We start from the raw sequence: 16,956 nt of genomic DNA on the forward strand, positions 1-16,956 counted from the left end.
GAAAATGCATCAAACCCTGCAGTAATGTCACAGATTAACAAGGAATTTTCTCCTCAGCAGGCTTCACCACTTAATTGTCTGATGGACAATGATTACTCCCTTTTACACTCCTAAAAAGACATAGAAGTATACTCTATCCAACCTTATTTGCAGTTAAAAAGTATTTTCTTCCCTCAGATCTTAACATCACTAATACTTTGTGGCACTAACTTCTATTCACAGAGTGCATTTGTGTTAGGGAAAAAGAAACATTCCTTTCTTGAATGCTATTGACAGAGGCAGTGATTTATTTTGGGGTTTAAACCAATCACATTGGTTTTACTGGTAAAGTCTCAATGGCACTGGCATTCCTGACCAGGCAATTACCAGAGGTATCCGCTTGCGTGAGCAGCATCCACAGGATTTCTTAAAAGCCCTCTTCACTGTAACACAGTGATGGGAAACCTAAGCTAGCTGCTCTGGAAACAGAAGCAACATGAGCACACAGCCTGCTGCTTCAGGATCCATGTTAGCATCCCACACAGTACAGCTCTGCAGATACAGAGGATGTCTCTGCATATACCTCCTTTTAATAATGAAGAGATATAATTGAAGGACATCTTGAGACCCCACCTGGAGTACTGTGTCCAGTTCTGGAGCCCCTATTACAAGAGGGATGTGGAGGTGCTGGAGTGTGTCCAGAGAAGGGCCACGAGGATGATCAGAGGGCTGGAGCACCTCTCCTATGAGGACAGACTGAAGGAGTTGGGGCTGTTCAGTCTGCAGAAGAGAAGGCTCCCAGGTGACCTAATTGTGGCCTTCCAGTATCTGAAGGGGGCCTACAGGAAGGCTGGGGAAGGACTTCTCAGGATCTCAGGTAGTGATAGGACTAGGGGGAATGGAATGAAGCTGGAGGTGGGGAGATTCAGGCTGGTTATGAGGAGGAAGTTCTTCACCATGAGAGTGGTGAAACCCTGGAATGGGTTGTCCAGGGAGGTGGTCGAGCCCCCGTCCCTGGGGGTGTTTAAGAGCAGGCTGGATGAGGCTCTGGCCAGCCTGATCTAGTGTGGGGTGTCCCTGCCCATGGCAGGGGGGTTGGAACTAGATGATCCTTGTGGTCCCTTCCAACCCTGAATGATACTATGAGACTATGATACTCTGCTAATAGCTTGTTACTGTTCCCCTTGCTTCATATGTTGCATGCAAAAATGACAGATGATCTTCCAACCACAAAATAAATGAATGCCAATGAAAATTAATTTGGAGGACTATGGTGTGGGAACATCATGAACTGCCTCAGTTTCTAGCAATTTTTGTGAATCCCAAGCTAAAAACGGGCCTTGAAGAACATGTCTGCTATCCCTTCCTGGACTTAGTAGATGACAAGATCTATACCTGGGGTAGTTCCCCCCACCCCAATAGGATGGGAAGGAGAAATTGGGAGTGCAGTGCAAAATCCAGTGGGTTGAGATAAGGAGAGTTTAACAGAACAATACAAAGAATGAATGAACATCAGGAACAGAGAGGGACCTGGGGGTGCTGACTGACAGCCACCTAAACATGAGCCAGCAGTGTACCCAGGTGGCAAAGAGGGCCAATGGCATCCTGGCCTGCATTAGGAATAGTGTGGCCAGCAGGAGCAGGGAAGTCATTGTGCCCCTGTACTCTGCATTGGTTAGGCCACACCTTGAGTCCTGTGTCCAGTTCTGGGCCCCTCAGTTTAGGAAGGGGATTGAGACACTACTGTGAAATGAAAAACAGCAACAGTAAAGAAGCGATACATAAAAATGAGCAAGATAAAACATGACACCAACTGCCTGCACCCCACTGAACCCTGCATTGCCCAAGAATTGCTTGGACTGCCTGCCCCAGCCCCCCCTTACATAGCTGGCATGAGGCTGCATGGTATAGAACACCCCACTGGCTGGCTCAGATGTGTCCCCTCCCAACTTCTGGAGAGAATTAACCCTATTCTATCCAAAGTCAGGACAAAATCCATGACGCCCTTGGCTCTCTCAGTAAGAGATACCATTTATCAGAGCTGCTCTGTAGCAGACTGCATAACCTTAACCCAGATCTTCCCCTCTGGTTTTATTTTTAGTACCTGCCAGCGAGTTTTTTAATCTTTTGCAGACAAACACTTGGAGGAAAGGTGGATATTGCCTAGTTTGAAAGTACCATTGAGCAAAGGAACACATCAGCAGAGGTGGAGGGGGATTACAAGCCATTTACCATTTTGGCAGAGTCTTTCCAGAAGATCCCAATATACAGCCTGTGGCAACATGAGTTAGCCTGACTTGACTCCGTAGGACTTTGATGAGCTTCCCGGTCCTTCTGCCCACCACTTCAATCCGCCAGAAATCATTGGAGTCTCCTGATCCATTCTGTCATGCAAACATACAATAGGACCAAAAAACCAAACCAAAACCACAAACAACCCAAAACCAACAAACACCACCACCACACAAAAATAAATCAATCACCAACTAGAAGATGTAGAGGATTAAAGCCCTGGAGAAGAGGAGACTCAGGGGTGACCTTATCACTCTCTACAACTACCTGAAGGGAGGTTGTAGACAGGCAGAGGTTGGTCTCTTCTCCCAGGCAGCCAGTACCAGAACAAGAGGACACAATCTCAGGCTGCGTCAGGGGAGGTTTAGGTTGGATGTTAGGAAGAAGTTCTATACAGAGAGAGTGATTGCCCATTGGAATGGGCTGCCTGGGGAGGTGGTGGAGTCACCATCATTGGAGGTGTTCAGGAGGAGACTTGATGGGGTGCTTGGTGCCATGGGTGAGTTGTTTAGGTGGGTTCTATGTAAATAGGAACCTCTAACACTCTAATGGTGGCAAAATTCAACAAAGAAGTTCATAGAATCAATCAGGTTGGAAGAGACCTCAAAGATCATCAAGTCCAACCTGTCACCACAGACCTCATGACTACTAAACCATGGCGCCAAGTGCCACATCCAATCCCCTCTTGAACACCATGCTGTTCTTGCTGAGACTTCACCTAACATTTCCCATCAGGAAGGGACAATTCTAGACATGAGCAACTACTCACACATGCATTTTGTATCTTGCCAACCTCAAGTATTTTTTTCTTCTTCCAAATCATATGTGACTGCTGCTCAGTGTTACATTTTCAATGGGATTAACTTGGCTGCTTTGCTAAAGGAGTTTAGGCAACAGCCCCTTGCATTCGAAAATTCAGCCCTCAAAGCAGATTTCATTTTCATGATTCAAAATTCTGTCATCATTCTGTCACAAAAAAGGCACTTGTCTATGTGGCAAGGCCAAATATATGAAATAATACCTGCCAGAGAATGTTCAAGGTTGCTTAGTTTGGCGTTTCAAGAGTTGAATGTTGCCAAAGGTAGACTGGCAGTAAAAGCTTAAATCTGTATTCATATTCAACAGACCTTAAATATGAGATGAACTATTTCATGGTAAATCAGTTTTTCCTCCAGTATGGTTGATGTACATTTATTTATTTATTTGTTTTAAAAAACCCAAACCCCCCAAACCAGGAAAGACTCCCCCAAAGAAGGAGATATTGTTTTATCCTGCCATTCACTTACTATTCCATATCCAGTGACCTGGAAATGCTTCCTTGTCAGAGGAGCCTCGTGCTGATGACTGTGAAGATTTCTAGAAGTTCTGAAATTAAAAGGCAAATCTTGGTTTGTTTTTGTGTTTCAGTCCATTTGTGGTAAGAACTTGGGTCTGAGCCATTCAGAGAGCTGCCAGTGCTCTGATCACTGAATCCCAGATGAGAACAGGGCAGGGCAGGATGCAACCCTAACAGCAATGGGCCACAGAGTGAAACTACCACTTCCCACCATGAAAGTCTGAGCTTATGCCACCTAGGGCAGTGCTGGAAAAGGAGGACAGTATGAATAAATCCAATCCTCAAGATATAATCCACCACCTCCAAGTGGAAAAGACATTGTTGATTATGAGGGGTTGTTTTAATTACAAGTAAAGGTGGGACTAACAGTCCCACTAACAGCAAGATCCTGACCTCTATTGATTACCAGTTTTGCTCAAGGGGCAAGATTGTACAACTTAGGCATAGATTTTTTCTGAGGGCAGAACCAGTGGCCCACTAATATTAGCACAAGCTGTGCATGATGCAGACAAACAGCCTACTGCTCTAATGAGAGCTACTAACTGGGGAAGCCAGAAAAGTCTGACTATATCCTGGTCAGTCCTTAGTAAAACCACTCAGACAATGAAACACTCCCACCAACAATGCAGCTGCATCCAGCCCAGCCTTATCTGCACAGAAACCCTCTGCTCAGGAGGGGTTAGGTTCATATGCAAGGAGACCAGAGCCATCTGCTGGATTTATTCTGCAGCACCAGAGTTTCATCACCCATTCTAGAGACCTAGTCAAGACCAATTGCCTATGAAGATTCTATCATCTTCATCCTCCTGTCTTTGGTAGTAAACCCCAAAACTGAAGGCCATAAAACCCACAATATTAAAATACTTTTGAAAACTTAAGCAACAATTTGTGAACACACAATACTGAACACAACGTGACATGATTTCCAGGCTCACGAGTTTAGAGCCTCTGTTTAGAGCTTTCTGTTAAGAAATCAAAGCTGTGACAGCACAAAGAACTGCAGCATAGTGACATTAAGCCAGATGAAGATTAAATATCAAGCCACTAGAGCTTCTTTTCAGGTATTCCCTGAAGGCATCAGCCAACATTTGTGCTCAGAGTGTTTCACTGCTGTGATCTCAGTGCCGTCAGGAACTTCAGTGGGTGGATGCTGCCTATACCCATAGGACTAGGACGTGTGCAGCACACTTACAAAAAACCACCACACTCTATTTGCCTAGAAAATTCACTGAGTTGGCACAAGCAATAGAATGAGGGTTCTGAAATTGCTTCTTTGCAGGAGAGTTACCCTTAATGCTGCACATTACGCAGCTGAAAAATCATCCCTCTGCTGCTTAGGTAGGTAACTCTAATGATGGTTACGTTTCCCATTTAACACCCTTCAAAAGGGAAACCACAGAAAAAAATTCCACAAACCCCACACTGGAAATGCAGATATACAGATACCTCTGTCACAATCTATTCAACCATGCATCTTCTTTGAATCCCAGAAATGATCCTTACTCTTTGTGTTCCAGACGAATAATATCTCCGTGCCTCACGAACTCCACAGGGCTCAAGGGGTCTGACGGATCTGCCAAAGGAAGGCAAGCTAATCACATCAATGCACTGACAAACATATCAGGGTGTTTGAAAGTTCCCTCAAGCAGACAAGGCAAACTAATTTGTGTCTGCTTCAAGCCTGGTGTAAACAACTGCTCTGGTTTAATGACCAGAGGGCTACTCGAAAGAATATCACCCGCAGGAGCACATACTGCTCCCCTTACATAAAAGGGATGCCTGTTCAGGCTAACTGAACACAATAGCTACATATTTTTATTAACTATAAAATTAGCCTTGCAACACTGGTGATAATTTTGTTCCACTTGCATTTTTGTTGTTCATCCAGTTCTTGTTCATTTTTACAAACACAAGCTTCAGGTGAAGAAAGGAAACTCTGCCAGATCAAATACGCCTGAGCTACACTATATGATATCCTAAAACAACAGATGTACGTACAAACCACAGGTCTCCATGTTCAGCACTCTTGTCACAGGCAAATATCCATGCAAATCAATCAACACAAGAGATCAGAATGTACCAGGACCCAGTTTTTCCAGGGCCCATAGCCATAACAATAGATTGCATAAAATATTAACTGAGTTCAGATTAATTTCCTCTCTGTTATTTGCAGCCCTACCTAGCTGAAATGTTGTCAGTGAACAATCTAGAGAAAAAATAACACAACAAAACCAGAGCAGACACAAAGAGCATTAATCAAGATGGAGCCAGGTTACTCTTGTTCTGCCTCCTCTCCCCCTTGCATCCATGCCTTGGAGGCAACTCAGAACATTTAAGTGAAAAACTGAACCAGCCTTTATAAAAGGCATGTTACTGGTTATTTGTTACCTGCATCTGAATCATGTTTCTTTATAATCCACAGGTTATTCAAATCCTTATGCAAGTAGGCAGTGACCTGAAAGCACATGAAAACTTATTTTACCAAACAGGAAAAAGAGCTGGGGATAGCAGACACACATTTGCCAGCAAACTGCACCAATAACACAGAAACCTTGGGATGATTTGGATGCTGGTGATCCCTCTTAGTTGGTGTATAGGCTGGACACTCAGAATCACCACACTCACTGTCAGTTCACATGCATCACGGGCCTCCAACCATACAGCCTGACCTCCTCTCACCCTACAGCAACAGGCACAGATCCAAACCTCAACTCTTTGTATAGTCACTGACCAGTTGAGGAGATGGAAACAGCACTGGCTTTACAAATGAGCAACACTGGCAGAGACTGACAACAACTGGCTGCCTGTGACAATCATAATAGTTCTGCCAGAAGATCTAGGCAAGGTAAGGATTTAGGGATCAGTGTTAAAGTTGCACGATACACTGGCCTACTCAGCCTTACAGAGAGTAACTGCTCCTACTGCTACCATGGCAGGGCAGGTCATCTGGCCCCAGGGCAACCTTCCAAAACAGCATGAGAAACTGCATCCACTTTGCTCATTCTCCTCTTCCAGCAAGCAGCAAGCCCTCCTCTGTGGAACTCTAGCCCAGCCTCAGATGTGTGCCTCCCACTCAGGTGGGAGCAGATGGCCTAGTGGGTGGGTGAAAGGCAGAACACACAGGGATGTCTGAGGCGGAGGGGAGAAATGGAGAGCTGCTGGTAGAATATCATAACTTGATGTTATACCATTAGAAGGGAAGGGAAAGGAGGAGGCAGAGAGAGATTATTACCTCCATTCTTTTCCTACCTAATCTCCTCCAAGTTCTGAATTCTCTTCCCCTCTCCACAGCACCCAAACTCTCCAGCTCCTTATCCCTGTCCTACCTACATAGTAGGCATCTCTACCCTTTTCCGCTTAGCCTCAAGGAAACTCCCAGCAGTGTCCTCTCCCTTCAATGCTTTCAGTGTCACAAAGCATTTTCTCTGCACTTGAATAGTGCCTATCCTTGAGCCAGTTTTGGTATGACATCTCCATCCACAGTAACCAACATGAACGCCTCACAGAGAATTGGTTGGGAAGAACAGCAGGAAAAGAAGACTGAGACAGTTTGCATTTCTGAACCCTTCCTCACTGAAGAGAGGTAAAAATCAAACCCTTGTTTTTCCCTAGCAACTTTCTTTCATGGAGCTCAGAACAATTTTTAGACACTGACATGCAAACTGCAAAACACATCTTGGGAAAGGTGCAAGAGCTGAAAAGATGTGGGAAGTTTGATGAAGATGGACAAAAAGTTAAGAAATTCACTTCATCTTTGTACTGCTTAGTTAGTGATAGTTACCTGACTTCTGCTTTTCACTTTATCACTTGTTTAATCAGAAATTCTTAGAGGTCAGATAGCTTTGTTATGGTTAGCTTATGAATGTACAGATATCTAATTTAATGAGCAAAGCCTTACAAACTCTTCAGTGACAGAGGAGGAAAGCAAGGCTCCAAAGGGGAGTAATTCATGTAAGGTAAACACAGCAATGAAACCTATAAGGTATTTGTTTTCAACAGGAGTTTTCTAGCCTTACTTGAGGTAACAAAAGCATTTTCGTTATGGAAGATAATTCTGAAATCCTCCTGGCCTCCATCTATGGAGGGTGGTCATGCTACTACAATGAGGCCTTGCTGCTGTAAGTCACCCCTCTGGTGCAATGTAGTAGACTGCTTTCAAACATCATTTCCACTCACACTTGAAAGCCAAGTGCAGAGCTGAGAGTGTAACAGATGGTGAGTAAATACATAGCTCCTGTCACAGTGACCCTGTAATGCTAAGCGCAGTGGGAGTCAGTCCCTGGCTGTAGTCAGAGGCAGAGCTCCTCAAGCACACCAACCTGCTGCTGGCGAGCCCCAACCCCCTCTGGGTACAGGTGCCAGTGGGAGTGAAGGTATCCCCCTGCCATCCGAAGGTTCTTCATTGTGACCACAGACCCATAAGCCAAGTCTACATAGGAAGGAAGGAAGGAGGCAAAACAAGCATAAGGCAGCTCTCCTATAAATATCTCCCCCAGCTAGTCTGCAGCACTCTGATTAGGCAAGCATTCTCCTGCTCAGTTTTGATGACAGCTCACTTCCTGTTTGACACATCACTCTGCACAGCTCACTGCAATTTTACCTTCCCTCCCCAACCAAAATTCATTAAAGCTGTTACATAACATTTGGCTGAAGCACTGAAAATTCTCCCACCTAGTTTTAAAATTACCAGAAGAGCTAGTTCTTTTGTATGTAATTTTGGTAACAAGAGGTTTGAGATAACTTTGCATAGGAGTGTGTGGTCAGACTAAAACATGACCAAGTTTGAAAAGCCTGTCATTGAGTTGAAGCACTCCACTGCTGGACCCCTGGAGCAATTCAAGAGGTAGTGGAGGCAAGCCCAGCTATGGGATAGCAGAGCTGATTCCCTGTCTTAAGATACCTTCCTTCACAGCCTGCCAACGCCAATGAGAGAACGTAGTCTGGGAGAACAGACCTGATGCTCTCATAGTAACAGCTCTGGAGCAGGGGCCTGCCAAAGAAAAGCTGAAGTAATCAGAAAGCTAAGCCATCTTAAAGGCTCAGTATCTCCTAGCCAACCTCAGCATTAGGGAACAACCACGGAGCCATCTTTCCCCTACATTCACATGCATGCTGAATATAACATATCTGAAGCAGGAGCACTGATGTGTCACAAAGGAGTTGATAAGTCTTCATTTACACATCTTTTGAAAACAAATCCCACATCTGAGCACCTACAAACCTAAGGTAAACAGGACACATCTATTTTTCTTCTCTCAAGCACCATAAAGGCTAAAAAATTAACAAGATGCATACATACAAAGCTGTCAAACCCCTCTAAATAGCACCTTTCCCTCTAGAAGGAATATGATGAAACAGCTAGTGACCATGTCTAAACATAGTGTTATTTGCAGCTTTCTTCTCTTCTGCTGATACATAAAACTGCACAGAGGAACAGCATGAATCTGACCATGACCATGAAGGTAAAATCTCAACTGCCTTGCACTGAGTCACAAGGAGACCTTGTTTTTATTTAAACTCCCACACACACTGACAACACTCAAGAGTGGTTTATTTCTTTGGACACTCACGTTCTGGAACAGAGACATTGTGCAGATTGTTCCCAATCAGCTGGGACTGAAATGCTGAACTGAAGAAACCATCTCCAGGACCACTACAAAAGAGAGCAAAGAACGTGACAATTCAAAGTCTGGCAAAACTGGCATACAAAGCTCTGTCACTGATTACCACATTGTTTTTACAGAAGGAAGATGACAAAAACAGACAAGGCATCAGACTTTAGTGCCCCTAGATGCACACACCTCTAATCACAGCAGACAGAGACAGTCTTGCAAAATACTGTCCAGAGCTGCAAGGCCTTGAGGTCACTGAAGTGTATACTCTGTCACTGTACAAAGCTGACTTTGGAGGTATTCTTATGACAAATAAACTGACCCAACTCTCAGGTTAGATACAACAAAGCCCCTCTCTGTGGCCCCTTAAGTTTCCTTTCTGCTAAGAGGTTAGCAGTTAGTCCAGTTGACTTAAACTGAAAAATACCAGATTCAGTTTTATATTCACCTATCTCATATGCTGCAATATGGAAAAACATTACTTGGCTATTCTACTAGCTGTTGTGCATCTCTTGGTTGCAGGCATTCAGAGAAGAGACCTCCCTTTGGGCACACACAGGCTTTTTAATCACAGTCAAAGCATTTTTCAGGAATGCAATGCTTTTTGGTTTATTTTAAATCACAAAAAGAGTGGTGTTGAGACATTTTCAGGTCCAGGAAAGAAGGGGAGGTGAGGGGGAGGGAGGAAATTTAAGAAGGAGACAGAGAATTTGGTTAGGATACTTGCTTGGCATTTCTGAAAGTCTCAAGTTCAAATTCAGTTTCATGGCCAGCTTGGCCAGAGCAGGGCAACAAAGCTGGTGAGAGGTCTGGAGCACAAGCCCTATGAGGAGAGGCTGAGGGAGCTGGGGTTGCTTAGCCTGGAGAAGAGCAGGCTCAGGGGAGACCTTACTGCTGTCTACAACTACCTGAAGGAAGGTTGTAGACAGGAGGGGATTGGTCTCTTCTCCCAGGCAGCCAGCACAGAACAAGAGGACACAGTCTCAGGCTGTGCCAGGGGAGGTTTAGGCTGGATGTTAGGAAGAAGTTCTTCACAGAAAGAGTGATTGGCCATTGGAATGGGCTGCCCAGGGAGGTGGTGAAGTCACCATCACTGGAGGTGTTTAGGAAGAGACTGGATGGGGTGCTTGGCGCCATGGTTTAGTTGATTAGATAGTGTTGGGTGACAGGTTGGAATCGATGATCTAGAAGGTCTTTTCCAACCTGGTCTATTCTATTCTATTCTAATGCAGGAATCTAAGAAAGGAATTTAGCAAAGACACAGCTTGTAGCTGTGCTTCCAACACTGAAAATGGAGAAATCCATAATCAACAGGCTTTAATTCAATGTAAAGACAAGTGACTCTTCTGGAGAAAACATTGTGAAATACCTTTTGTTTAATACTGTAAAATGAACAGCAAAGGTAGCTGTGTAGAGGGCAAGCGGGAGCAGGATGAGGCAGAGTACACGAGCCAGTAAATGCTTCCCAAGCATGACCTGTAACAAACACAATCTGGATCAAACAGTGCAGCTGCAGGAACAACTCCGCTCCTTACTCCACAGGACTCTGAGCAGCAGCCCTGAGCAGCAGTAGCTTGCCCAGCAAGCAAGCTCAGAAGGCTGCAGAACTACCTCAAAAAGGCCTAGAGAGAGATAAAAGCTTAGGCAGGCCTCACTGTGCATATCCAAAAGCTGGAGCTGTAGAACCTTGAAATTTCATGGTCTCAGGAGGAAAACAAAACTCAGGCAACAGGAGAGTGTAACTTTTCAAAGTACTGAGCATTGCCAACCTTGGCAAAGGAGGTTGGACACCTCCCACTGAGAATACTTTGAAAACAAGGACTGTAACTTGATACAAAATCACAGCAAGGAGATGGCTTCCAGAATAGTAAATGTCAAACCTAAGCAAAAAGGAAAATGAAACCTTTTTCTCCCAGCAAGTCTCCCTGGACTGGACTCCCTGGAGTCTCCCTGTAACCTGTGCTTCTTGGGGTCCTAGATATGCTTCATTCCCAGAAACCAGCTTACTTAGGCAAGGATGCTCTCACACAGCAACTTCTGTTGCAGCTCAGCCAGAAATTACAGAAAAGTCAGCAGGAAAACCTGTGAGTGTTTCGGCTGCCTCAACACAAAACCTGAGTATTTTATTTAAGCCACTTGGAAAGGTGTTTTGTACACAGATGCTGAAGAAGCAACTGCACATTCACATCCTACTGACACTGCTGGCAAATAAATACTGTAAAATGCAAGGTGGGTAATAAATAGCTGCAGGAGGAGAGAAAAAGCCAACAAACATTTAAATAACAAAAAGGTTTTGCTAAACATCCACATCTAACTTCAAAATGGATGAAAGCAAAATATTTATTAAACACTTGCCACTTGGAAAAATGCTGATTGATGGTACATAATATTTACCCAGTGGAGAGGCACATGAGCTAACTTCTTGTCCCCTGCTCAAAATGCTTTAACCTTTGTGAAAAGGTTTTCTTTCAACAACAGACTCCAAGGCAAAGTCAAAAAGGGAGGACACACCTGAAGGACAACATCAAGGAAACCACAACAGTGGATCAAATCAAGCTGAGAATCCTAGAAATCAAATTAGTCTGAAAAACACTGCACATAAATAATCATGAGTAGTTTCCTAACAAATGCAGAGAGAATTTATTCAGGCTTTCAGGGGTTTAATCTTCACTAGTGTGTTTGGGGGTTTGTTGTTAGGTTTTTGTGTTTGGTTGGGTTTTTTAATCTCAAGTGCCAAGGCTGCCAAATGGTTATTCAGAAAGCATCTACCTTCTGGAGTAAGTTTCTTTACATATCCTAACACTCAAGGGCTTGCTTCCTCTGCTGCCAGCAGCACAAATTAAATCAGTGTGCACCCATCCTCTGGCAGAAAGCTTAGACATGATGGATTTGTTCCATCTCAAATGCAATTAATTGACTTTGCTCAAGAAGTGTTTCTCTGGAGCTTAAACACTCCATGTTGGCAACCTATATTGATTCACATTTATCAGAGAAAAGAAGTCACACAGCAGGAATAGAAAAAGTCACCCCAAACCCCCACTGTTTATGATACAAACAGGACAAACAGTTGAGTGGAAAAAAAAATAGGATTTCCAAGCTTCAGAAAAGGCTGAGAAGAGAGAACTGAATGCCTTTTAAAAGATGTGCTTGAACAATTTCTTTTCCTGCTGGCTGCAAGACAGCAAATGGTAAATCAGATTTCACAGTTCCCAATTACAAAATGCAATATCTAAGAGGGCTGTTAAATTCACTAGCAAATTTCTTAGAGCTTTTAAGAACTAGATCTGAAAACAAGCAGGCTATCTATGGCTGCCTCCCCCATCCTCAGGACTGGCTGTGGAGACTGCAAGTTGCAAAGCATTCCTGTGATTCATGATGGACTACAACATGCTCAGTGCCAGGCAAGATCATGGAACAGGTCATCCTGAGTTCAATAACACAACACTTACAGGATGGCCAAGGGATCAGGCCTAGCCAGCATGGATTTAGGAAGGGCAGGTCCTGCCTGACCAACCTGATCTCCTTCTATGATCAGGTGACCCGCCTGGTGGATGTGGGGAGGCCTGTTGATGTAGTCTACCTGGACCTCAGCAAGGCCTTTGACACTGTCCCCCATAGCAAACTGCTGGCCAAGCTGTCAGCCCATGGCTTGGACGGGAGCACACTGCGATGGGTTAGGAACTGGCTGGAGGGCCGAGCCCAGAGAGTGGTGGTGAATGGTGCCACATCCAGCTGGCAACCAGTCACTAGTGGTGTGCCCCAAGGATCAGTGCTGGGCCCTGTGCTCTTTAACATCTTTACTGATGATCTGGATGAGGGCATTGAGTCCATCATCAGTAAATTTGCTGACGACACCAAGCTGGGGGCAAGAGTTGATCTGCTGGAGGGTAGAGAGGCTCTGCAGAGAGACCTGGACAGGCTGGACAGATGGGCAGAGTCCAACGGCATGAGATTTAACACATCCAAGTGCCGGGTTCTGCACATTGGCCACAACAACCCCATGCAGTGCTACAGGCTGGGGTCAGAGTGGCTAGAGAGCAGCCAGGCAGAGAGGGATCTGGGGGTGCTGGTTGATGGTAGGCTTAACATGAGCCTGCAGTGTGCCCAGGCAGCCAAGAGGGCCAATGGCATCCTGGCCTGCATCAAGAACAGTGTGGCCAGCAGGAGCAGGGAGGTCATTCTGCCCCTGTACACTGCACTGGTTAGGCCACACCTCGAGTACTGTGTCCAGTTCTGGGCCCCTCAGTTTAGGAAGGATGTTGACTTGCTGGAACGAGTCCAGAGAAGAGCAACAAAGTTGGTGAGGGGTTTGGAACACAAGCCCTATGAGGAGAGGCTGAGGGAGCTGGGGCTGCTTAGCCTGGAGAAGAGGAGACTTAGGGGTGACCTTATCACTCTCTACAACTACCTGAAGGGAGGTTGTAGACAGGCTGATGATGGTCTCTTCTCCCAGGCACCCAGTACCAGAACAAGAGGACACAGTCTCAAGCTGCGCCAGGGGAGGTTCAGGTTGGATGTTAGGAAGAAGTTCTATACAGAAAGAGTGATTGCGCTATGGAATGGGTTGCCCAGGGAGGTGGTGGAGTCGCCGTCATTGAAGGTGTTCAGAAGGAGACTTGACGGGGTGCTTGGTGCCATGGGTTAGCTGTTTGGGTGGGTTGGATTGGTTGATGGGTTGGACACGATGATCTTGAAGGTCTCTTCCAACCTGGTTTGGTTTATTCTAATAAAGGTTTATTCTAATGCTACTGCTATGTGGCCTATGCCCCTGCACTCTCAGCCATTCCCACTGAGCATTTTTAGCCCAGACTGAAAAAACAAAGAAGTAACTAAGGCATTCAATAGGATAGGAAAAAGAAACCCTTTTGCTGTGCTCTTATGCCATTACATCCTGCTAAACATGTATGTTTCTTTTTGTTGTTGTTGTTTTTTTCAAAAGCATGGCAATAGTTTTTCCCATTACAACGTTCATCTCAAATTCCTGAACTCACCAGTGACAGGCTGAGGTTCCCCAGCAAGTCCCACAGGTCATAGATTGTGTTCAGGCCAACCAAAAGGACTACAAAAAGGCCAACAAACTTTACCCCCATCGCTCCAGCAAGGTTCACACCAGTCAGACTCAGCCAGAACCACCAGGAGGCAGAAAATGGCCTGCAGGACAGATAGAGCAGGTCAGTAAATAAATGACAGCTGCATGAATGGGCATCTGTGATCAGCAATGTGAACAGCACATCAGTCACCCTGCAAAATTACACTCCATCCTCTCAGGAGCCCATGAGCAACAGAAAGACAAGTTTTTCATTAATTTTAGAATGATGAAAGGATATTGGCTTCAGATAAAGGGTTGTGAAGCCTTGTTACAGGCTTCAGAAGGGCCCAACACATAAGCCTGGGCAGCCCTAGATCTCCCCTTTAATGAAAAGAACACGATAGCAAGTATTTGCTAAAACACCAGTGTGAAGAACACCTGACACATGGAAGGTCTGAAAACAGAAGCAGGACTTTTACTCCATAAAATGCAAACTTATTTCTCCCAGAAAGCTAAGGACATGTAGGAGAAGAGGACAACAGAACAGCCACTTGTCCTAAAGCAGAAAGGCCATAGTGGAAAACATCTATCCAAACACCAACAAAAACTGCCAGAAAAAGCAAACAAACTCCAAACTCAACCAATATTGAACCACAGAGAACAGAAAGAAAAGATGACACAATTTAAAATCCTTTCTGGCTCCATTCACCTTTGATGCTTGTATTTTGACTAGACAAAACCCCTGTGAGCTGCTAAGCCACACAACAGCTAGAGCTGGCTTTTCATTTGCATAAAATCACCTAGTTTGAAAACAGGATTAGCTCTAAGACATGAAACATAAGTTCAGGTCAAGGCATAAAGAGTTGATCAAATACTGCCCTGTAACTTAGTGCCTGCACTCCCTAGGATATGTGTTGTAGGTGAGGATGGCCTTGAATGGCTCTACATGATGCTGCAGGCTGCATTTTAGCCATGTGTGCTGCAGTCACACTAAGACTGATATGATCTGTTCTTGAATGTTTCATAAAACCCAATGCTAATATATTCCACATTATTCTAAGCTTTTATAACTCTGAATTCTGGATGCATTATGGGGAAGCTACTCTGTACAGCCCAGCCACAAAGAAGCCTTTTGACCTATCCAAAGACCTACAAATCATCATCCTTCTCTGGATGGGTCTATAGCAAATATTGTCAGCAACTTGACTGCTTTATTCAGAAACATCCTGGCTGTATTTCCCTCCAATTTTTTGGTACCAATTGTTCTACACCAAATAAATCACACTATTTACCCCAGCTAGCAGAATTTTTCTAAGCACTTACAGGATACAGTCACAAATAAACTGTGTTTCTGCAGCCTAGAGACAAAGTGACTAGTTCAAGATAACAAATGAGTATTGTTGCCACTAAGGAGAAAAGTGTTGGGACAGGTTAAAACCATCCTTCCTTCCTCCTTCTCTATCCTACAACTCTATACTAGCTTTCCTTCCTGTCAAGTTTAAAAAAGCTTTAACCTTCATTTTCAAGATTTGCAGTTCCATAAATACTATTTCTGCTGAGATTTCCTTTCATGCCAAAGTAATCTAAGTCTCTCATGGTTAACCTTAGCCACTGTACTTTCTCCCCAGTTTCACAAACCTTCCTACTAAAAATTCCTCTCCCCTACCATGAGCTGTGTTCACTTCACATTTCCTGAAACAATCTCATCTCAGCCATTCACCCAGACTACCAAGTGACAGACAAGTTCTATTACTTTATCTGTGTACCTATAGTTTAACAGAATCAGTATCTTTATCTTACCTATCTGCACAGCTGTTACATTTCACCATACTCAGAACTGCTCCCATGAGGAAGAACATCAGAATGGGATCCAGCAGAATATACTGAGACAGGGTAATACAGCCTGTATCTGGAAAGAGATGCACAATGAGGTCACAAGGTTTGCAGTTCCACAGTGAATCTAAGATTGCAGGAAGCGAGTTTCCTCAGTGTAGTCAAGACAAGGGGAACAGGGGAAATTTCAGAAGCAGATCAGAACATCTCAACTTCTATCTGTGTAACCAATGAAAAAAAGAACACCTGTACAAAGCCCAGGCAGCACAACGGCATCTGCAAAACACCACTTGGGAAGTGCTGCTAACATATTCAGATGGAGAGTGTTGCAGACAGTAAAGATCCACCCACTAAGGCACTAGGATGGTGCCAGGGGTTGCTACAGGAGAAGTCACCTTTCAGATGTTACCTACAAGAAGTTAGCATGACTTCAGTTATTTAAGTCTCTGTACCTCAGGATCTGTGCGTCCTCACAGATCCCAGTTTGGGTAACTCCCTTTGCAGTGTTAATGTCTCCATGGCTCAGTTCAACAGGGAAATGTATTCATTTCTTGCTGTGAACTCTTCCACAGTAATGCAACAGGCTGTTAAATACCTCTGTAACTCATATGGGAATCACCAGTATTTCACTAGTGGGCAAAATCCTTCCTGACCACCCATCTTATAAAAATCCTTAAACCTGAGGTGAAATGTCATCCAAAGCTGTGATTACACAGATAATAGAAGTATGTCCCTGGAGGTGTTCAAGAGGGGATTGGATGTGGCACTTGGTGCCATGGTCTAGTCATGAGGTCTGTGGTGACAGGTTGGGCTCGATGATCTTTGAGGTCTCTTCCAACCTTAGTGATACTGTGAAACAAAACTCTCAATTCTCA

The 16,956-nt window shown here is 44.5% G+C and overlaps 1 protein-coding gene across 1 annotated transcript in view; it reads right to left on the reverse strand.

Annotated features, from left to right (window-relative positions):
• Window positions 1-16,956, reverse strand: part of POMT2 (protein O-mannosyltransferase 2) — a 32,874-nt gene that overhangs the window by 12,038 nt on the left and 3,880 nt on the right. Inside the window, exons 5-13 of the mRNA XM_068148647.1 lie at window positions 16,049-16,157; window positions 14,211-14,370; window positions 10,589-10,695; window positions 9,178-9,260; window positions 7,927-8,036; window positions 5,996-6,062; window positions 5,111-5,180; window positions 3,558-3,636; window positions 2,212-2,363 (exon numbers count right to left, since the gene is read on the reverse strand). Coding sequence (XP_068004748.1) covers window positions 2,212-2,363; window positions 3,558-3,636; window positions 5,111-5,180; window positions 5,996-6,062; window positions 7,927-8,036; window positions 9,178-9,260; window positions 10,589-10,695; window positions 14,211-14,370; window positions 16,049-16,157 — 937 coding nt within the window. The remainder of the gene's footprint in view (window positions 1-2,211; window positions 2,364-3,557; window positions 3,637-5,110; window positions 5,181-5,995; window positions 6,063-7,926; window positions 8,037-9,177; window positions 9,261-10,588; window positions 10,696-14,210; window positions 14,371-16,048; window positions 16,158-16,956) is intronic.

Source organism: Melanerpes formicivorus, unplaced genomic scaffold (assembly GCF_026170545.1).
Source record: "Melanerpes formicivorus ecotype bairdi unplaced genomic scaffold, bMelFor1.0.p_v2 SCAF_17, whole genome shotgun sequence".
Lineage (NCBI taxonomy): Eukaryota > Metazoa > Chordata > Aves > Piciformes > Picidae > Melanerpes > Melanerpes formicivorus.